The sequence below is a fragment of the Artibeus jamaicensis genome, unplaced genomic scaffold, assembly GCF_021234435.1.
Source record: "Artibeus jamaicensis isolate MK-2021 breed Jamaican fruit bat unplaced genomic scaffold, CSHL_Jam_final contig_723, whole genome shotgun sequence".
Taxonomy (NCBI): Eukaryota; Metazoa; Chordata; class Mammalia; order Chiroptera; family Phyllostomidae; genus Artibeus; species Artibeus jamaicensis.
Window position 1 is genome coordinate 1,632,537 of NW_026521938.1, and position 23,065 is coordinate 1,655,601.

At 42.2% G+C, this 23,065-nt stretch overlaps 1 protein-coding gene and 1 pseudogene across 1 annotated transcript; both read left to right on the plus strand.

Moving 5' to 3' along the window:
• The first annotated feature begins 3,090 nt into the window (after window positions 1-3,090).
• LOC128628402 (vomeronasal type-1 receptor 1-like) lies at window positions 3,091-6,605 on the plus strand (annotated as a pseudogene).
• A 5,277-nt stretch (window positions 6,606-11,882) lies between these two features.
• ZNF134 (zinc finger protein 134) lies at window positions 11,883-18,538 on the plus strand. Its single transcript, XM_053672057.1, has 3 exons — window positions 11,883-12,094; window positions 15,978-16,079; window positions 16,729-18,538. The coding sequence occupies exons 2-3, from the start codon at window positions 16,040-16,042 to the stop codon at window positions 17,970-17,972; spliced, it is 1,284 nt and encodes a 427-aa protein (XP_053528032.1). The 5' UTR covers window positions 11,883-12,094; window positions 15,978-16,039; the 3' UTR covers window positions 17,973-18,538.
• The last annotated feature ends 4,527 nt before the right edge of the window (window positions 18,539-23,065 follow it).

Genomic DNA, 23,065 nt, shown 5'->3' on the forward strand with positions numbered 1-23,065 from the left:
AATTTCCAGGGTTAGGGAGCAGGAATCACCAGGTAATATTACTGCATTAAAACCCTGTTGTTTAACTAGATGTGAAGGTCCTTTGGTATTCCCTGAACTTTAGCAGCTGCTTTGAATCTCTAGTTTCCAAAGCCATCGCCCCAAACTAACCTCTAGGTCTGTTCTAACCACCAAGCTCCCAGAAAGAGGAGCTATTAAAAGGGATTGTCCTGCCATTTTCCCAGGAAGTAAGATGAGCCCAACGTAGCTCATAATTGTGCCTCCATAGAAAGCAATTTGACTGAAGAAATGAGGGGCTTTATTTGTATATGAGCATCCGTATTTCTTAAAAGACATGTGGGGCCAGAATTCACAGAACATTCATGTCTACATTTAAAAAAAAATTATTCTCAGAGAGAGTGGAAAGGAGGGAGAAAGAGAGAGAAACATCAGTGTGTGGTTGCCTCTCGCATGGCCCCTACTGGGGACCTGCCCACAACCCAGGCATGCGCCATGACAGAATTGAACTGGCAGCTTGTCCCAGCCCACACGAGATACACTGAGATACACCAGCCATGCAAAATTCATTTAAAAAAATATTTTATTTTTACTTACTTTGCAGAGAGGGGAAGGGAGGAGATAAATATCAATGTATGAAAGATACATCAATCATTTGCCTCTCTCACTTCAACTGGGGACCTGGCCCACAATGCAGACTGTGCCCTTGTTGTGATTTTAACTGTTCATATTTTTTATCTTTTTCTTAGATAAGTCCCTTTAACATTTTATATAATAATGGCTTGGAGATAATGAACTCCTTTAACTTGACCTTATCTGAGAAGCACTTTATCTGCCCCTCCATTCTAAATGAAAGCTTTGCCGGATAGATTAATCTTGGATGCACGACCTAGCCTTTCATGACTTCAAATACTTCTTTCCAGTCCCTTCTTGCCCGTAAGGTTTCTTTTGAGAAATCAGCTGATAGCCTTATGGGAACTCCTTTGTAGGTAACTCTCCTTTCCTCTTGCTGCTTTTAGGATTTTCTCTTTATCTTTAATTTTGGGTAACTTAATGATGATGTGCCTTGGTGTGTTCCTCTTTGGGTCCAACTTCTTTGGGAGTCTCTGGGCTTCCTGGACTTTCTGGAAGTCTTTGTGCTTTGCCAGATTGGGGAACTTTTCCTTCATCATTTGTTCAAATAAGTTTTCAACCTCTTGCTGTTCTTCTCCCTCTGACACCCCTATACTTCAGGTATTGGAATGTTTCTGGTTGTCCCAGAGTTTTGTAAGAGTCTCTTCACTTTTTTGAATTCTTTCTTCATTCTGTTCCAGTTGGATGTTTATTTTTTCTTTTTGTTCCAGATCATTGCTTTGAGTCCTGGTTTCCTTCTCGTCACTGTTGGTTCCCTATTTGCTTTATTTCCTTTTGGGTATATTTCATTTGTTTTTCATTTTTCAAGCAACCTCAATCAGATCTGTGGGCGTTTTGATTACCAGGGCCTTAAATTCTCCATTAGATAGGTTGGCTATGTCCTCATTGTTCAGTTCTCTTTCTGAAGTTACTCTCTGTTCTTTCATTTGAGCCATATTTCTTTGTCTTGGCACACCTGATAAGTTGTAAGGGTGTGGGGCCTTTGGAATTTCTGGGGCAGGGCAATGCTCTTTGCTGCCTTGTGGTGCTGCCTGTGGGGGAGGGGCCAGAGGGAACAATGCAGCTGGCCTGCTCTTCTCTAGTGCACTTTTCAGTGTAATCTCCTGTGAGACTGGCAACTGCTGTATCAGCTCTGAGTCTCAGTTTCCCCTTAAGTCAGCGCCACCCCGGCAGCCTGCTGCCTCGCCAAGGTTTTTCTACGCAGGCCAGCTCCCGTGACCTGCCACCTTACTGGTCTGGTTGTTCTGATTGATTTTTTCTTTAATTCCTTGACTGTCAGAGTTCCATGCATTTTCATTTTCTGGCACTTCTGGTTGTTGATTGATTTTTAGATTGGTTATTATCCTCCTTTTGGTTGTGGAAGGAAGCGAAGGGTTTCTGCCTACACCTCCTTCTTGGCTGGAACTCCTAGATCTTTTTTTTAAAGTTGTGCAGTTTCAGTGTTTCTTCCACATTTCTGTAATTTTATGGTTCAGTTGCATAATTAAGCGTATCATTCATAGTCTTTTTTGCTCATATTTTTAAGTATAATGTTCCTATAGAAAAATTGTAAATTAGTACTTTTCCAACATAGCATTTGTGTATGTTGTAAATATTTATTTTTTTTTAATTTTTTTTAAAAATATTTTATTTATTTATTTTCAGAGAGAGGGGAAGGAAAGGAGAAAGAGAGAGAGAGAAACATCAGTGTGTGGTTGCCTCTTATGTGTCCCCCACTGGGAACTGGCCTGCAACCCAGGCATGTGCTCTGACTGGGAATCGAACCGCGATTGCATGGTTCGCAGGCCTGCGCTCAATCCTCTGAGCCACACCAGCCAGGGCATAAATATTTATTAATATTGATAAGAATTCACTTTATTCATGCTATTTAGCAGTTATATACTTGCATCCTCTCTGAATGTTAAACATGTGATTTCCATAATACATCCAGAGTTATATTTCATCTTATTGATGGGTTGTACCTAAACTATATTGAACAAAGAATGGGGGCGTACAGTATTGTGATCTTATTTCTGGACAGTTTTTAAGTGATACTAATATTTAACCACTGTGATACAAAAACAAAATAGAAAAGAAAGGCAAAACAACCAATACCCAGTAATTTTGGATTCGTGAGGTAGGGTCACCTTAACATATTGCAATTTATGTATTTTTGAGACCTGTGATCAGGAGCCCAGATACTACTGCCCATATAGTGTTTTAATTGAAACAGTGGTTTTATAAAAATCAAGAAATTGCAGAAACCAACCTGACTTTGCTGATATGGTAATACAAGTAAAAAATAGGTGGAGCTGGAAAAATACCACCCGCTTGGTTGGGTCTTGTATTCTCCACTTTGTACCTCTACCTACAGGGCTGGCTTTGCCTTTTCTACTTCAGTCTCCTGATAACGAAGGTATTAAAGTTGTTGTCACTGGCTCAGGAAAATCTTGAGAAAAAGAGTAACATTAAGACATCTCAATGGACTCCTATTTGAAAATGACAGGGTAAGTAATGCAAAATAAGAAGGTATGGTGCTATAGAGAATAAAAGAACAAAGTTGTAGCAGAGAACAAACTCCGTATTTGTCAATTATTGGAGTAAATACTTTCCAACTTTAATATGGACCTTTAAAAAAATACCTACAAAAAGCTCTGATGGGAGTAGCTCAGTGTATTGAGCACTGCTGTGTGAACCAAAAGATCACTGGTCTGATTCCCAGTCAGGGCACATGCCTGTATAGTGTTCCTGGTCCCCATTTAGGGGGCTGTGAGAGGCAACTGATCAGTGTTACTCTTCCTCCCTTCTCCTCTTTCTAAAAGTAAATAAATAAAATCTTTAAAAAAGTTAAAATACCTACAAAAGAGAAGAGGAGGATAACACAAACCAAAAGAACCCAGCACACAGCTATAACACATGTCAAACTCATTTCATCCTTGAACTTCTCCATCTTCCTTGTCGCAAACATTCACGTATTCTTGGCTTGCCCTCTGGACCCGTTCGTTAAGGTAGGCATTAGGAACATGTTCCCTGTTGGGGTCTTACAGTCATTAAGGATTATTGCCTCACTTTATGTGATATTCCACTTCTCTTCCCCTTTTCCTTTATTAGGTAGAAACTTCTACAAAAAAAAAGTTTCCTGAGGAAAAGTTTAGATAGAAAAACCACCTAATTCTACGCCTTTATTTTTCCTTTTTCAGCGTGTTGGTCTTCTGTCATCTACTAAAGGTAAGGTTATTTTTTAAAAGTATGGTTAATTAAAAAATAAATAAAAGTATATTTAGAAAACGTACTTGTTTTAATTCCTTAAAGTTACTATTTGAGTCCTGACTGGTGTGGCTCAGTTGGTAGGGAATCAGCTGCCAAAACAAAGTAGTCAGTTTGATTCCTCCTGGTCAGGGCACATGCCTGGATTGCAGATTCCGTCGCTGGCTGGGGCACATTTGAGAAACAACGGATCAGTGTTTCTCTCTTACATCAATGTTTCTTTCCCTCTCTTTCACTCTTCCTCCCCCATCCCCCCAAAATAAATAACTATTTGATACTGAAAATGTCCAACACTTAGCCAATGGGAATCCTTCATGTTAACTGTTGGGTCCCATTGACATAACCCCAATGATTTGGGGTGCTTCTTTTTTAAAAAATATTTTTTTAAATTATAGTTTACATTCAATGTTACTGATATTAGTTTTAGTTGTACAGCATAGCCTTTTTCTTGTATGATGATGATTTCTGAGATCATATTCTGTACCTTGTGTTCCAGGTGTGGATATGTTTATTTCTTCAGGAAGCTGTGGTATGGATACATCTTATGTTTGTGTGTATACATATAAATCACAGAATTAAAATACCAGTTTTCACTCACAAGTGCAATAGTTTACTCTTATTTTGTTCTCATATTTATTGGTATGGAGTATATGTTCAAACTAGTGTTTAAAGTATTTGAGGTAATTCCTTTTCATTTCTTTAAATCCCAGTTGATATAGATTTATTTTTTGTTTACATGCTTGAGTTTTATATTTTTGCTACTATATATCACTAGAATAAGTATGTAAAGTATTTTTTAAAAAAACATTTTATTTACTTATTTTTAGAAAGGGTAAGGGAGAGAGAAAGAGGGGGAGAGAAACATCAGTGTGTGGTTACCTCTCACACACCCCTACTAGGGACCTGGCTTGCAACCCAGGCATGTGCCCTGACTGGGAATAGAACCAGTGACCCTTTGGTCCAGAGGCTGGTACTCAATCTGCTGAGCCACACTACTGAGGGCAAATTTTTTATTTTGATTTTGATTTTTGTTTTTGTAAAAATTTTAGCCAAAGCCACAAACTAGATATATTGAAAGTAGTCTCACTTAATACTTTCTCCTCTACTATGTCTTCATAATCTTCTAAAAGTACTCATTTTTGTAACTTTAAAATGCATTCTTCTATTTAAAAGTATAACCATGTACATGTAAATAAGTGGATAATATGTAATTTTATTCCTTTTATTAGGAAAAAAGCTAACTGCACACAGTATTCTGGTACTTTCTGTTTTTTACTTCATCATATCCTCCCAGTGCAGCAGTAGAGGGAACTCGACTCATTGCTGCTGCCTGGTGCCCCACTGTGAAAAAGTCCGGGGAGTCACTGAATCAGTCTCCATTGACAGTGGGCGGGGTCCACTCTTATTATTTTTTAATCTTTATTTATTTTTTAGAGCGAGGGGAATGGAGGGAGAGAGAATGGGAGAGAAACATTGACGTGAGAGAAACATGAATAGGTTGTCTCTTGCACAGGCCCCAACCGGCAAGGATTTGGTTTACAGGATGACGCCCAACCAATTGAGCCACACCAGCCGGGGCTTTGGTCCACTCTTTGTAATAACAAATAATCGTGCAGGAATTTGCTTTTCACATATAAAATGCATGTCTACATATTCATAATGAGTTGAAAAATTACATGATCAAAGAAAATTTTTTGGTGTAATGAGAGTAGCCAAATTTTCCATTTTAGTCTTCAGAATAAAATCAGTTAACAATATCCACACTTTAAATTGATGAAATGGTTTCTACTAACTTAAATCTGGGCATTATTTTCCTCACCCAGATTGGAGTTGGGATCTTTGGAAATTCCTCCCTCCTTTCTTTATACCTTTACTTTGCTTACTAGACACACATTCAGACCCACAGATTTGATTCTCATCCGCCTTGTCATAGCTAACAACTTGGTTCTTCTTAACAAAAGAATTCCTCAGACAGTAGCAACATTTTGGATGAAATATTTCCTGGGTGGGATTGGATGTAAACCTGTCTTCTTTTTACAGAGTGGCCGGAAGGGTTTCCCTGGGTGCTACCTGCCTCCTCAGTGGTCTCTAGGTCATTAAGCTCATCCGTAATACACCGAAGTGGATGGAACTTAAGATCAGATCTCCAAAGTACATTGTCTTCTACTGTTTTCTCTGCTGGATCCTGTGTCTCCTGTTAAATATCTTTATTACAGTGAATGTTACTGGACCAAAAAAGAGCAAAAATACGAGTATGGAGCAAACCTACTGTATTTCTTCTATTCCATACAGATTTGTAGCCTCAAAGCATGCAGTCATGTTCTCCTTCACTGACTTTATATATTTGAGCCTCATGGCCTTTTCTAGTGGCTCTGTGGTCTTCATCCCGCCCAGGCACCAGCAGGGAGTGCAACACAGTCACTAACAGACACTCCCCAGACCCTCCCACAAGACCAGAGCAACCTGCACCATCCTGGTCCCCGTGAGCATATTCACCTCTTACTTTCTCTTTTCCATTTTGTCTTATTGGGTAACCCTGAGTGTGAACCCAAGCCACAGGCTGATGAACACCTCTACCCTGGTGTGTTTAGGCTTCCCAATATTCAGCACCTCAGTACTCCTTGGCAGTGACAACCACGTCTCTCAGTTCCACTCTGTTTTCTGGGGTTAGAAATATAATATTTTGAAGTTGATCTCTAGGCAGTAAGTTCCCTGTAAGACCTCATCACTTATTTAAACCACTTTTTGTGTGTTCGTAGGCTCACATGTGTGTGTGGTTTTTTTTTAAACATTTTTTATTTACTGATTTTAGAAAAAGAGGAGGCGAGAGAGAGAGATAAACACATCAACTTGTTATTCCACTTATTTATGTATTCACTGGTTGATTCTTGTATGTGCCCTGACTGGGGTTTGAACCTGCAACCTTGGTGTATCATGACAACACTCTAACCAGCTATGCTACCTGGCCAGGGCTATAACCTCATGTTTATGTCAGGTGATCTGTCACCACACTGGGATTCAGTGTGGAATAACAGCAAAAATAATCCTGACCTCATACTGCTTAGAAGATTGCCAAAATGTGAACATAGATTAAATCATGACTCAGAGATGACTTTCTAAAATTATGGGTTGCTCCCTGGCCAGTGTGGCTGGCTTAGTGGATTGATATCTACCTTGAGAACCAAGAGATCACTGATTCGATTCCTGGCAGGGCACATACCTCAGTTGTGGGCCAGGTCCCCAGCTGGGGGTGTGTGAGAGGCAGTGATTGATGTTTCTCTCCCCCTCTTTAAAAATAAATAAAATGATGGATTGCTATTCATGGGAAGAAAGTCAGACAATAGTGATAATGACATCTGGAGGCTTGTCCGTGTTTGGAACTGCTCTACTAGAAACACACTTGAAACTCTAAAGTAAAATCCAAAAGATAACTTGGGCATTGCAAATCTTGTTTTTCTTTCTCTCCTTTCTTTTTAGCAAAAGGAAAGAAAATGACCTGGGAATACCCTGAATTGGAACGGCACTGGTAGACTTAAAATTGAGTTGCCAAAGGTTCATGGTATTTGGCAAAGAGTGCGTGATACACAATGTTTTGAGAAAGGTAGAAAGGAAAATAGGTGGTAGCTTCTTCTGGCAGGTGATGAGGGCCACAGCAATGATCAAAACTTTTTAAAAAAGATTTTATTTATTTATCTTTAGAGAGGAAGGGAAGGAGACAGGGAGAGAACTATCAGTGTATGGTTGCCTCTCATGCATCCCCTGCTGGGAACTGGCCTACAGCCCAGGCATGTGCCCCTGACTGGGAATCGAACCACGACCCAAATTTCTCTCACCTCTAATAAACTGAAGAGCAAAACTGTGCCTTATAGAAAGAGCTGTTTTTTTCTTATTGTCCCCTAATCAATTGAAAATCTATTCATTTCCTTTAAGGAGTTTATGTCAGTATTTTCATGGGCTCATGGTTTTACATAAGCACTCAGTGGCTTACCTTTGTAACCTAAATCATCCCAGGGCCAGGTACCAGGCACCGTAACTCAAAGTCCACTGGAATTGTTCAGACTGGCCAATCTTCAGGTCTTGACTACCCTGCCTTATTTTTCCCACAAAAGATACAATTAAGACTCTGGCCTAGGTATTCCCATGGTTCCAGCCTCTACCTACTAATGAAAACCTGGTATTTTTTTTCTGTGCCTCTCATTTCTAGGGGAATTGTGAATAACAGTAAACTTTTTTCTATGATGTTACTGTGCTGTCACTCACACATTTATAAATTAAGACCTGGGCACAAGTCAGCCTCATTTGCCTGTATAATATTACACATCATTCTCTATTTCCTGGTGTCTTCATCTTCTCTCTTTTCCATGTGCCTACCACATTCTAACATTGCATATAACTGTTTCTTTTTTTTCTATCTCTTCCTCTTTTTAAAAATATTTATTTATTTATTTATTTATAGAGGGGGGAAAGGGTGGGAGAAAGGGACAGAAACATCAATGTGTGGTTGCCTCTCACGCCCCCTACTGGGGACCTGGCCTGTAACCCAGGCATGTGCCCTGACTGGGAATCAAACTGGGGCCCTTTGGTTCACAGGCTGGCGCTCAATCCACTGAGTCACACCAGTCGGGGCCTCCTCTTCTGTCTTTCTTAAATACAGTGTAAGCTGCTTGATAGCTGGGGTACTCGTCTCTTGTTTTCAAAGTTGTCTCACAGCTGTGTGCTCAGTTTCATTCTCTCACTTCTCAGACTTCAGTGTCCTCAGTGTCCAATTTTGCTGACATTTTAACTGTTTGCATCTGTCACAGATACGTTTCCCAGAGCCATTCCTGCATCTATCTGAGTATAACTATACAATTATTATTTTCAAAAAATATTTTTAAATATTTTATTTTTAGAGAGATTCGAAGGGAGGGAGAAAGAAAGGAAGAGAAACATTGATGTGTGAAAGATACATGAACTGGTTGCCTCTCCCACACCCACAACCAGGGACCTGTCCCACAACCTACGCATGTTCCCTGACCAGGAATCAAACCAGCGACCCTTTGGGTTATAGGCTGCGCTCAATCCACTGAGGCATACCAGCAAGGGCGACTGTACAATTATTATTAATGACTTTTGGTAACTTAAACAATTCATAAATATTTGTGTTTTGTTTTCTCTTTCCCCCCTCTTTTTTTGGCTTATCATGTATAATCTCAACTCCCAAGCCAGACACTGTCCCTATAATTACAAGTGAAATGAGAATTCCCAGCAAAGAAATGAGATTGTGCTATTACCAGAGAGACCTGAGTTAGGGCGCTGTCCCTTCTGGGTTTTTGCCTTGTTCACAAGAGATGAATTCAGTTGAGAGACAACACATATAGTGGAAATGAGATAGTAAGTTTATTTGTGAAATATACGAACACAAAGCTGCAAGTGTTTGCAAGTAACTAGTCTGAGTATACTGACTATTGTGATTTTAGGAGTTCTGTGCTTGTAGCCAGCTTCCAGGTTCCCCCTCTGCTTCCTCTCTCCAAACCTTGGGAGTAATACACAGTTTTAAAGGCTGTCTTTCCCAGGTAGTGAAAATGATACAAATAGAATCTCAATGGCTCCCTTCCTTCTGTACTTTCATGGTTTTTCTTGGGATGTTTGGAACACCTGGCAATCTTACCAGACAAGGCTCAGGACTGCTGAGTTCATGGGTGAGACATGTCTCCCTCCCTCTTCCTGCCTTGGTTCACTGTCCTAATAATGGTGTTCCAGATCTTTATTTCCATGCCCAGATGTCACCTTTGCAAATGTGCTGCCACTATGACTATGTCAGCCACTGTCCTGACACAGAAGAGCACTTGTAATGGTTCTTTTCAGATAGGCAGTACATTCCTAATAGGAAATAAATATATCTCGGCTGTTGGGCTAAGAAATACCTTTTGGGGTGCTGCTCCCTGGGTTGGATACTATCAGTGACTATACAGGCAAGAAAGGCAACTTTCTCGCATTCCTCTTTTTCCCCAGGGTTGTATCAGAAATCATTTCCGAGGAAACCAGAGTGTCCAAATAATAATAAATGGAGCCATTTTAAAATAGAGTTGAGCCCTGATAAGTGCGGCTCAGTTGATTAAGCATCCTGCTGCAAAGCGAAAAGTCACCTGTTCTTAATTCCCAATTAGGGCGCATGCCTGGGTTGCTAGTTTGGTCTCAGGTCAGGGCAAATACAAGAAGCGATTGATGTTTCTCTTTGATATCAATCTTTCTTTTCCTCTCTCAAAAATTAAAAAAATGGAGTTGTAGCTGCCATGCCAAAGGAACTGCCTTGCATGTCTTATGCCTTAAACATTAAAAACAATTTATTTTTAGAGAGAAGGGAAAGGAGGGAGGAAGAGAGGCAGAGAAACATCCATCAACCACCTCTTGCACCAGGGACTTGGCCCACAATACAGGCATGTGCCCTGACTTGGAATCGAACCAGGGACATTTGGGTTTGCAGGCCAGCATTCAATCCTCTAAGACACACCAGCCAGGAAGCCTTAAAGTTTTTGATGTCAAAACAGGATAAAATGGACTTGAAGAACATGCTAATTGAAATAAGCCAGTCAGAGAAAGACAAGTAATATATGATTTCACTCATAGGCAGAATCTAATGAACAAACTGAACTAACAAGCAAAACAAAGACAGGCTCATAAGTGGGGGGAGGGGAGTATATGAGAAATAAATGGTAATAGAAAAAATACAGTAACGGTTAAATAAAAATGTATGTTTTAAAAGATTTTATTTATCTTTAGAGGGGAAATGAAGGAGAGAAATATCAATGTATGGTTGCTTCTTGTTCGTCCCCTGCTGGAAACTGGCCTGCAACCCAGGCATGTGCCCTGACTGGGAATCGAGCCACGATCCTTTGGTTCACAGGCCTGTGGTCAATCTACTGATCTACACACCAGCCAGGGCTATAAAATATTTTTTAAAAAAGAATTTATAAAGCCCTGTCACATGTTTAGGTTTTTCAGCAATACAAATTCTCTTTTAAATAATTTTTTTAAAGGAGGGCGGGCAAAAACGACCCTTGGGCTGGGCCTAATCAGGGACGTCCAACCTGCAGCCTTCCGGATGTATGTTGCCCAGGATATCTATGAATGTGGCCCAATACAAAATCATAAATTTACTTAAAACCTTTTTTTGTTTTGCTTATCAATTTTCATTAGTGTTTGCGTATTTAGTATGTGGCCCAAGACATCTCCTTTCAGTGTGGCCCACAGATGCCAAAAGGTTGGACACCCCTGACCCTCAAGCAACCTTGTGGCCCTAAAACAAAGAACTTTTCCAAAATAACGAGAAACCAGTTGTTATTACTGGACTCACGACTACCTGACTGAAAATTAGTGTCATTATATTACGTTATCTGCACCGATAGCAGTGCCTTCTTTCCACTGATGTAATTGTTCCCCTTCCCTTTCTCATCAATACCCTTCGCCTTTGTCTCCCAAAGGGAATACTACTTGGGCTTCTGTCTGAATCGGTGCTTCCCAAATAGCTATTGTCACTGTTATCAAATAAACGCTTGTATCCTCTTGAAAAAGCTTTTTGTTTTTAGGTTATCAAGTAGAAGTACTGCAGGTAGTCACTTGCTCCAGAGAGCCCCAACCTCACTCCTCCTCCTCCCATTCCACAGACCTCTGTGAGGACAACTCTTGCCACTAACCAAACCGAATGTACCAAAACTTAAAGCTTCCTTCCCTCCACACATATTTAAAGAACAAAGACATAGGAGTGAACTCTGCGACTTTTCCTGTGGCACTCCAGTTTGGTTCCGTGGCTTTGGGAATATCTCAGAAACATGTCTATAAATATTACTTCCACCACATACGAGAGGCGTGAAGTGGAGGGTCCATTTCCCAGCACCCCTCGCGGTACCAGAGGGAGTCGGATTCGGGGTACTATGCCTAGTGGACTACATTGCCCAGAAGCCTCTGCGTCGCACGGTGGGGTGCTATGGTTGGCATTTCATAGTGCCTGGGCGGGACTTCCGGCGTCTTCCTCGCCGCGGACATCTTTTGGCTCTAGGATGGCACGGTCAGCAAGCTACAGTTCGGTTGACGAAAGCGGGGAGAGACCCCGTTGTCACTAGGAAGAGGCTCTGCAGTGGCAGCGACCGCGGAGATCTGCGTCAGGACTCAGAATCCTCATGGCTCTGCGCTGTCTAGGCCGCGATGGCGGCGGCTGCGGGGGATGGGCCCTGCCTAGGTAGGTGCTGTGTCCCGGACGGTGATTCTGCCTAATTCTCACCTCCGAATCCTAAGCCCCAGAATGAGTGAGCGGTCGCTGTTGAAATCACTGCAGCCCAGGCCGTTTGTGGATGGACACCCCATATCCAACACCCAGTGGGATGAGACGTGGGAGGAGCGACTGAACCTGGAGCGTTCTAGAAACTGCAGTCCTGCTCTGTGCGAGAGTAGGAGCGTGTGAGCACTAGTCGTGGCAGGAGTGGCAGGTTGAAGCGAGTGCCTTTACTGCGGGGACGCTAGTATTCCAGTGGACTGGGGAGGGGTGGGGATCCTGCGGATGGAGACAGGAGGCAGCACACACCAGCAGTGTGGTGGTGGCGGCAGTACCAGAGCAGGGGCAGGAGGGGTTGAGAGTGGGGAAATCATTCAATCCTAGAGAAGTTTCCCAGATAGAAGTAACAGGATTTGATGCTTGGCCAGATATGGCTGTGAATGAAAATAGGGCATGAGGGGCTATTCCAAGTTTTTTGTTTGTTTTTCTTTCGAACATCTGAAAGACTGGGAATGGGTAAGTTGGAGCAGGACGCACCTTTCAGGGCTATCAGGAGTTGGATTTTGGACATGGTAAGTCAGAGGTGTCTTACAGTGGAGGTGTTACATGGGCATCTGGTTGTGCAATTCTGTAGAGTGAACTGAGCTGGAAACCTCTAAGGAATGAGGTCTCAGGTCAAACCATGGAGATCAGATTTAGGGGAAGAATTTTGAGGATGTTATTTAATGTGGCCCCTAAGGTGAGAGATTTGAGGGCATGGGAGAAGGGATGAATATTCTTGAGATTTCTAGAAAGAAGGGGTCCTGGCATTGGAAAAGGATCTGGCTGATGTGAGCAGGAGAAGAGTGCTATAGGGTATTAGGAGCCTGACCTGGAGGGAGAGTAAGATGTGAGGTGCTGTAAATTTGCCATGGTGTAGATTCATCATGCCCCATAAGCACTTCCTGTGGAGCAGAGGAAAAGTCTGCCAGGCTAGTGGAGCAGCTCCAGCCCAGTCCAGGGCCTTGGTACATCCGTTTCTTAATTCTGCAGGTGAGAAGAGATGGTGAACATCTATAATGAAGGGCCACTAGCAGGCTTACCTTCAGAGGTGTATGTGCCAAGTAGGCTGGTTTGGTGAAAGACTAGTGTACACTTGGCAAGTATATACACATAAGCAGACAGTTTAATGTTAGAATATATAGATAGGATAAATCAGATTTATAACCATCCTTAATAATTGATTGAAATTCATTCCTCTAAATATGTCATTACAATGAGAGTCTCAAATGTCACATTTTCTTAAAAGATTAAAAACAAACACACTTTCAAAAATCACTTCATTTGCAACAAAACCATTTGCAAGTGTTAAACTTACAGACAGTAAAAGGTAATTCAGAGGTACTTAACCTGTACTAACATGTCTGATATTAAACAGCAGCCCTGTTAAGTGAAGACCACTAAAGCTGAAAATGACAGCTTTACAGATGAGGACACTGAGGCACAGATCTTTGTTCAAGGTTACACAGATGGTACCAGGTGACACTAAGGTGTGAGTGTCTGAGGTCAGACAGCCTGAAATCATCCTCACCAAAGGGCAGGGAGGAGTTAGGGAAACAGTCCATTTGACACCACTGTGGTAACTCCCCCTCCCTCATCCTCCAGGTTGCTGTGGCAAAAATGCTCAAGATACTTACATAGGTGACTAGAGAATGTGCATGTGGTCTTCATTCAACCCACCTTCACGCGTATATCTAGCGACTTAGTATGGTGAATGGTGTCCCAGGACTCTGAATCTATCTTCTGTCTGCCACTGAGTTTGGGGATCCCTGTGTCACCAAAGGTCTTGAGCCCTGACTTTATTCTTGAGTTACATGAAAGGGTTTTATTTCTAGCAGTAATGGGATAAAGTTGGGAACAATGTCCCAGGCACAGGAACTAGCGTATGCAAATGTATCACTTGAGGTTGCGCTGGAGTGTTCCGAAAACCTCAGGTCTCCATTATATCTGGTGTGATCAGAGAGTTGGAGACAGTATTCAATTTTGAAATGACACCCTGTTGAGCTGGACTTAACATTCTGAGAGTGGTTAGAGCCATGGAAGGTTTGCAACAGTGGAGGGAGGGATTTTCTCATGTGGAGGGTGGGAAAAAGAAGAGAGGAGTTAGAGATCACTCCTCAGTTTTTGGCCTGATAAGCTAGAAGAATAGTTCTCAGTTGAGATAATGAAACATCTGAGTGAAGTTGACAAATGGACAGCTGGACCTATGGGTTTAGAGTTCAGAGGAGGGATTCAAGTGGGAGACATCCACAAGGTGGCAGCCGGTATGTGGATTAGGGTAGAACTGTGTATCAGATTTGTAGGGAGAACCTTTATGTTATGGTGAAATTGCCATTAGTAGTCTGGAAAGTGGGTGGGCGCAGAAGATTGGGAGAGTCACCTGAGAGACAAGAAATGGTTAGTATTTGTGTTGGTGTGGGAGTTGGGGGGAAATACAGTCTGACAGGTGGTGAAGTCTTCCAGAGAAAGAGTGGACATGAGATGCGTGCTGGGGTGCAGTAGTAAAAGAGATTAAATGAAAGCGAGGTCAGAGCTGATGCTTATTTCCCTCTCTGTGCTTCCCAGGCTTTTGTGGTGACGTTTGATGGGATGTGGAGTTTCAGTCAAGCTGGCAAATTAGCTCAGGGACAATTGAGCCCATTGGTGGATCACTACTCATGGGATAGAAGGCCAATGGGTGTGGCCTTAAATGAGTGTTTAGTGTTATGACTGATGAGGATATAGTATTCTCAGTGTGCAACAGCAAAGTACAAAAGGACTGGATGTGTCTGATATTGGTACCTGGTTCCGGATTGCTGAAGTTCAGTGAAGTAGCAGAGGATTGACTAGCTAGGTTCACGGGGCCTGAGTTGGTTAGAGTGTTGACCCAATACACCACAGTTGTAGGTGACCCTAGATAAGAGGGAAATGTGATCTAAACTTAGAGTGACCATATGTGGGGATGGAATCTTAATTTATGATACTGGGGGCTCTAGGGGGAATGCTAAGCTCAAAATTTGTATATGAGGGGCATAATCTCTGGACTCCAGGGAAGGGTTGGGCCCTGCATCCCAGTCCCAGACTAGGCAGTGTCTGTCTACCTTCCAACCAGCCTGGTCTAGGCTAGACAATGATTCATGGAAAATGAGGGAAAAGCAGGCACCATTCACACAAAGGCCCTGTATCTTGTCTGACTTGGGCAGCTGGGTAAGAAGGTGAATATGTGGTGAATATACCAGGAGTCCTGGGGAGACAGGCTGCCCTCGTCATGTGGGGTCATGTGGCTTTTGAGGATGTGCTTGTGTTTTTCTTTTGGGAGGAGTGGGGATTACTTGATAAGGTTCAGAGACTCTCTGTGTGCTTTGCCCTTGGTCATCCTGTAAGATTCTGTGTGTTGTAGTTTTTGAGTCTGTGCTCTGCTCTTCCTTCTTGTAGCTGAACCATGGGCACTGCTGTTTTCCCTCATTTTCTCAGATAGGTTCTCAGAGTTTGGCCGTAATGTGTACTGTATACTGTCTCTTCTTCCTGTGCTCTCCAGCACCTGCTGCCCTAAACTGTTGGCTGAAAGGGTGTCAGGGTCAGGAGTTTTGTAGTCAGCTCAATGGATACTACCCTGTTTGGCTTCTCCCAGGCTGGATTGCTTTGTCCCTGGTCCCTTTCTTTAATTGATACTTCCCTGGACCTATTTGTGTCATGAAGTACAGTCATGGTCATTACTTGTGGGACCCACGGGGTTGTTTCTTTAAGATACTGATCGCCAATAGGTAGGCTGCCCTTGAGAAGTACTTTCTCACTCACTGGCCCTCTTTCCTCTATGACTTGTATCTTCCAGATCATCTGTGGTTGCTGAATAGTAGCCAGGGAAAGAACTCTTGAGTACCCGACTGAGAGGTCATGACTCTAGCCACAGCAGAGGGGGCTTGGATGGGCCCTGGTAAGTGAGAGCCTGGGGAGTGTGGGACTTAAGGGTTGGGTTAAAGTAGCACCAGAAAACTGTCTTGTGCCCACTATCGTTTGGCTCCCAGGCCATACCTTATTTCTGTTTTTCCTCCTCGTTCTGGACACTTTACACACTTGTCATTTCCATTCTGACTTGTGACCCGGAGCTCTCCACCCCACTCACCAGTGTGCTCTGTTGCCCCCTCTGTAGCCATTTCCTATATTGGACAATGCTCACGTATCTGAGACGTACAAATACCTTTAAATAGTTCTTCACTACCAGTTACTAGTTTTAGGTTAGGTTTTCCTGGGCCTGGACATACATTTCGGTATAGCACTCACTTGTTACCAATAGGCCCTTTTAAAAGTCAATTTGCAAGGAGGAAGTGGGAGATCCTGCCTGCTTCTGCCTAAGCTATGTCTCAGCCTTGTATCTTTGTCCTTTGTGAGACCTTCCCCATTTTGTGATCCTTAGAGCCTAGTAATGCCCAGCAGCTCCTTCTTTAACCTGATCCCAAATCTGTCATCTTGCCAATCACTTACTTCATGAACTCAGTTCTGAGTATGCTAGACACACTCTTTTGATGGGGTTGTCCCTCTCACCAAAGTCAGTGTGCACTTCTGCAGCATTTTTCTGCCCTCAGGTTGTTGGCTTGGAGTGAAGGATGAGGAGGCAGCATCTGAGCAGAGCAAGTCTGGGGAAGTGTCACATCTTCATAATACTTCCGAGGCAGGTTCATCAGTCCAGATGGCTCATCCTTGTAATATATGTGGCCCTATCTTGAAAGATGTTTTGTGCCTGCATGAACACCAGGAAACACACCATGGACTGAAACCTTACACATGTGAGGCATGCGGGAGACGGTTCTCATTTGGTACAAACTTCCTTCAGCACCAGAAGCAGTACAATGTAGAGAGATCCTTAAGGAGAGACAAAGGCAAGACCTCATTCTTGAAGAACTGCAGAGTTTGTGAAGAACCTCATCTGTCAGAGAAATCATATACATGTGAGGAAGAACAGAAAAACTTCCAGGCCTGTTTGGGCAGTCACCAGCAAAAGGCAACCCGAAGCAAGAGGAAGACAAGCGGCAATGAGGGTGGGGAGGCCTTTCACATTGGACAGATGCCTTATAGCTGCAGCGAATGTGGGAAAGCCTTCAGCCGCAAAGACACACTTGTTCAGCACCAGAGAATCCACACTGGAGAAAAGCCTTATGAGTGTAGTGAGTGTGGGAAAGCCTTCAGTCGCAAAGCCACACTTGTGCAGCACCAGAGAATCCACACTGGAGAGAGGCCTTATGAGTGTAGCGAGTGTGGGAAATCCTTTAGCCGCAAAGACAACCTTACACAGCACAAAAGAATTCACACTGGAGAAATGCCTTATAAGTGTGGTGAATGTGGAAAATATTTTAGCCATCATTCCAATCTGATTGTGCACCAGAGAGTTCACAATGGAGCAAGGCCTTATAAGTGCAATGATTGTGGGAAAGTCTTCAGACACAAATCTACACTTGTTCAGCATGAGAGCATCCATACTGGAGAAAACCCATATGTTTGCAGTGATTGTGGAAAATCCTTTGGCCACAAGTACACCCTCATTAAACACCAGAGAATTCACACTGAGACAAGGCCTTTTGAGTGCATTGAATGTGGGAAATTTTTTAGTCGAAGCTCTGACTTTATTGCACACCAGAGAGTGCACACTGGTGAAAGGCCTTTTGTGTGCAGCAAATGTGGGAAAGATTTCATAAGAACCTCCCATCTTGTTCGGCACCAAAAAGTTCACACTGGAGAAAGGCCATACGAGTGCAATGAATGTGGGAAATCTTATAGCTTAAGCTCCCACCTCATTCGGCACCAGAAAGTTCACACTGCAGGAAGGCTTTAGGAATGCTGTCAACAGAACAGCACTCATTTGGAAAGGGGCTCTGATTTCTCTTTGAGAGGAAGACTTTAGTCAGATGTTGACCTTCATATATCTGAACATTAACATTGGGGAGATACTATATAACTGATGGGTACAAGGCAAGTTTTCAGAGGCTATATTGCACTTTCAGACCTGCTCAGGCTCCTTGCCAGATTTCTGAGTGTCAGTGTCTGGTGGAAAACATTTCAGCTCTATCAACTAAGTTGTCCTGATATCCTCAGAGAAGGCAGAACTTTGTTACTGTCTCCAATCTCTGGGGGAATTAGAATAAACCTGAGTTAAGTGAGGGAGGGGACTCATTTTCTCCTTGCTGACTGGGAAAGGTGTGGACATGACCTGTGTTTATCGAAGAGGACCTGAGTTGTGTTCTGCTAGCATGAAAGGTTTATTTCCCTCATGGACATTGTTTGTCTCGTGATAGTGTTGATGGATTTTTCCAGACTTCCAAGCTACTCAGCCTGAAGAACTACTTGCCTCATGTTGCTCTGATTTGTGTGATAATAAAGACATTATTTGAGCCACCTTTAGTTTTGAAGGTTGTTTTTAGTGTTTCATTGGTTTGAAAACAATTAAGCTTTGCCAAACTGAAGAGGTGTAGAGTATAGGTGCTTCCAACTTTGTGTGCTTCAAACGAGACAGCAGGATGGCAGAGAACAGTTCTCAGTCCAGCAGTCCAGCTTTGGTATTGATTTCCATTGCTGAGAAAAGATTTTTTTTTAGTAAATTCTCAATCAAGAAGAAATACAAAATTTAAAAACAACATATTGGGTACTGGCTAGTGTGGCTCAGTAGATTGAATTCTGACCTGCGAACCAAAGAGTTGCTGGTTTGATTCCCAGTCAGGATACATGCCTAGGTTGCAGGCCAGGTCCCCAGTAGGGACATGAGAGGCAACCACACACTGATGTTTCCTCTTCCTCCCTCTCTCTTTCTAAAATCTTTTTTTTTTAATTGGAAATTTTAGGATAAAGTAGCTATCATTACAATAAAAGTATGTAAAATATTTAATTCCTAAAACAAGTAAGTCAAGGAAAAGTGGGAAATAAGTGTGGCAAAAAATTATTACAGTAGTGCTCTGGCTGGTGTGGCTCAGTGGGTTGAGTGCAGGCCTGCAAATCAAAAGTGGCCTTTGATTCCCAGTCAGGGCACATGCCTGGGTTGTAGGCCAGGTCCATGATGGGGTCATATATGAGAGGCAACTATACATTATTTTTCTTCCTTTCTCCCTTCACCTCTATAAGTAGATAAAATCTTTTTAAAAATTAAAAAAAATTAAATGGGAAAGTGCTTTGAAAAAGAAAATAACACTAATCAAAAGGAGAAAGCACAAATATATGTAATTAGAATTAACAGTTAACCAAAATAATAGTATCTCATTGGAACTTCTAGCCTTTTTTAAAACTCTTACTCAAAATTAAGCTATTCACAATTTAGATGTGAAGAAAACCAATGTAAAGAACTTTAATACTAGGTTACCTAGAGAAACACTAGGATAAAACAAGTTTTACCAGAGGGCAGAGTTGCCTGCTTTTTTTTTTTAATTTGTTGGGGGTGACAGTTAATAAAACCTTACAGGTTTCAAGTGTACAACACAATTGCATACTACATTGAGTTCTCACTTCCCAAAGTAAAGTCTGTCCCCATTTATCTCTGCCTTCTTCCATCTGCCCCGACCACCCCCTTTCCCTCTGGTATTGTCTGTGTATCATATGTATATATATTTTATTTTAAATTACTTTTTTCACCCAACCTCCTTCCCCTCTGACAGCTATCTGTCTATATAGCTATTCTGTTTCTTTTTTGTTAGATTATTCTTTAGATTCTACACATAAGTGAAGTCATATGGCATTTATCTTTCTCTGGCTTATTTCACTTAGCATAATACTCTCCAGGTTCATCACAAAAGGTAAGATTTCCTTTCTAGCGGTTCAGGGATATTATTCCAATGTGTAAATGTACCACACAGTTTTTTTGTTTTTTAAATCTTCATCTACTGTTGAGCACTTGGGCAGTTTCCAGATCTTGGTTATTGAAAATAATACTGCAGTGAACATAGGGGTGCATATATCCTTTCAAATTAGTGTTTTGGGTTTGTCTGGATATGTTCTCCCAAGTGGAATTGCTGGATCAAAGGGCAGTTCCACTTTTAATTTTCTGAGATTACCCCACAGTATTTTCCACAGTGGCTACATCAGATTGTTCTACCAATCATTTGTGAGAGTTCCCTTTTCTCCACATCCCTGCCAGTGCTTGTTGTGTGTTGATTTATTAATGACAGCTATTCTGACAGGTTGTGAGGTGGTATCTTACTGTTTTAATTTGCATGAGAAAAGCTTGTTAGATGAGAATTTGGGTTCAGTTGGACTGATTTTCTCTGAGTTTCAGAATTATTTGAGAGCTCAGATACCACTTTAAGGAAGGTGCTGTTGTAACAACCTACAATGTGTTTGGAAACAACATGGATTGAGTGTCTTGTTTCTAGCATATGACTCATATCCTCAGCACTGTTGAGTACAAGTTGTCGTTTAGAACCTGAAAAGCGTGATATGCCCTGAAGGCCAGAATCTGGTACACAAGTCACTGGCTGTAAGACCTAGTCTGTCCAGGGAGGAAACATTGATACAGAAATGCTGAGTGTGAATAATTGGGACTGGAGAGACTGCAGCAAAGTGGTTGGTTGTACCATTTGTAAAAACACATTGGTAAACATGTCTGTCACCATGGCCATATGAGGTCTGGGTGTCTGGAAATTCTCAGGATCTCCAGGGTTATCATTCATGTGACTAAGGTCAGCAGCAGAGTAAAGAATGTGAAGTTTTCCTCAATACCTGTGCCTCCCTGGACTGTACCTGATGTCTTGGCTGCAGGGGCAGGAACCCTGGGACTGAGAGTAGAGTGAGATTGTGGTCCATGGATGTAGATTTTGTGACCAGCCAGTTTCTGATGACTCACCAGGAAACACCCTTCATTCCTTGTCAGTTTTTCTTGCTTGCTACTGAGAAAGAGGTTCTCTTCCAAGGTATTTGGAATGAGATGGCAGAGTGAGTATACTGTGGTGTGGGCCCAGCTCCCACTCAGAGATGTACAGGACCCACACCCACAGATAGGTTCCCCCATCAGTGGGGAATCGGGCCTGCAATGTACCTAGGCCTCATTGAGACTTGCTTTTGCTAAAACTCCCTCACCCTGAATTGAGATAGAAAGTGCTTACTGTAACTTCCTAAAATGCTAACATGCTAAAACTCCCTAGTATGGAGTGTAATGAGTTCAACCACTTTTCCCTTTGCATTTGCAAATATCCTTCTGTGTTGTGATTAGCAGCATTGGCTCCTTGTTTTCTGTAAAAGGTAACCACCTAAAGCCAACCTGTGCATAGTAAATGAGGACCATCTTGTAATGTGCTGAGAAACACAGTAAAGGCCGATGATGGGAAGGGCTGCAGCTTTTTCTCCCCTTTATAGAAAAGCCATGCTCGCCCTTTTTCTCCACAAGACTCGGTAGTCCATGTGAATGTCTCGTGTCTCATCCATAACGCTGAGGAGACTGCCGGCCAGTGTCTGTGTCAATGCTCAATATTCTGGTTTTCTAGTAGAAGTGGGGGACCCATACTTCTAGGTAGAATAATTTTTTAATACTTTCTTTGAAATGTAGTCAACATACAGTATAAAGTGCACAATTTGGTAAACCTTAGAATACACATGAAAGCATCCTAGCCATAATACTGAACATATCCATCACCTCCAGAGTCACCTCATACTCGGTCATTTGTTCTTCCAGATTCTAAATATTAAAAATAAAGCTGCTGCAAATACTCATGTAAAGGTCTTTTTTGGACATTTAGCTCAGGAACTCAACAACAGTGTTGAAAGTGGCCTTATGTCTTCTTACTGATTATAGTAAAGTGTGACGGAAGAGAAGTATAGGGACGAACTGTTGAATAGAAAAGACTTGATGATCTGGGAAATTCTCAACCCATCTTGACTGCAAGAGGCATTGCAACAAAGAGATTTGTGGTGAAGAAAACATGTTATAGAGAAATAGCCACGGATGTGGCTACACACCTCTTATAATATCAGCAAGATTAAAAAAAAAAGATCAGAATATTAATTCACAATTCCCAGTCAGGGCACATGCCTGGGTTGCAGGCCAGTTCCCAGCAGGGGACATGTGAGAGGCGACCGACCATACATTGATATTTCTCTCCCTTTCTCCTTTCCTTCCCTTCTAAAGATAAATAAAATCTTTATTTAAAAAAAAGAAAAAATACATTAATTCATATAAAAATCAGAGAGCATCTAGTAGGCTTAAAGTTGTCCTTTAACCATCTCAGTAAAAGCCAAAAACATACGGAATTACCTAGGGGGGAAAAAAATCTGTTGATCAACCTTCTGAGAGTGAATCTCTTGACATATACAAGAGACTCACAAATTTCTTGAAAGGTTTATTGTGGTAGAAATACCTTTGATCTAAAGTGACAGTATGGAGCTTTGGCCAGATGGCTTGGTTGGTTGTAGTGTTATCCTGTGGACCAGAGTGTTGTGGGTTCAGTCCCTGGGAGGCAGCCAGTCGGTGTTTCTCGAATTGATGTCTGTCTCACTCCCTCTCTCCCTCCTCCCTGCTCCCTTCCTTCCTCTCTAAAAGCAGTGAGAATATCTTGGTTGGGGAGGGAAGAATAACTAACTAGTATGAAATTAAAGGCTGTCAACCTTCAATGCCTACATACACGAAACTGGCTGAGAAAGATGAGCTGCAACCCTGTGTTACCTTTCATGAAAATGGAAGCATGACTCAGCAGAGCAGAACCCAGAATGGGAAGCTTCCAGTCCAGTGGGCAGGGCCCTGAACCACGCATCATGTTCCCAGGGCTTGATCCTTAATGTAGTTTGCCAGACTTGCTTTCCAAATATCTTGGGACTGGCATCTCTTTTTCCCTTCTATTTTTCTCCCCTTTTGAAACAATGTATGTAGCTATCATTCTTGGTCTGTTCCACCATTTTATTTGGGGGACAGTTACCCCGATTTTTAGTATCAGACCCACAGAGGAGAGATAATGC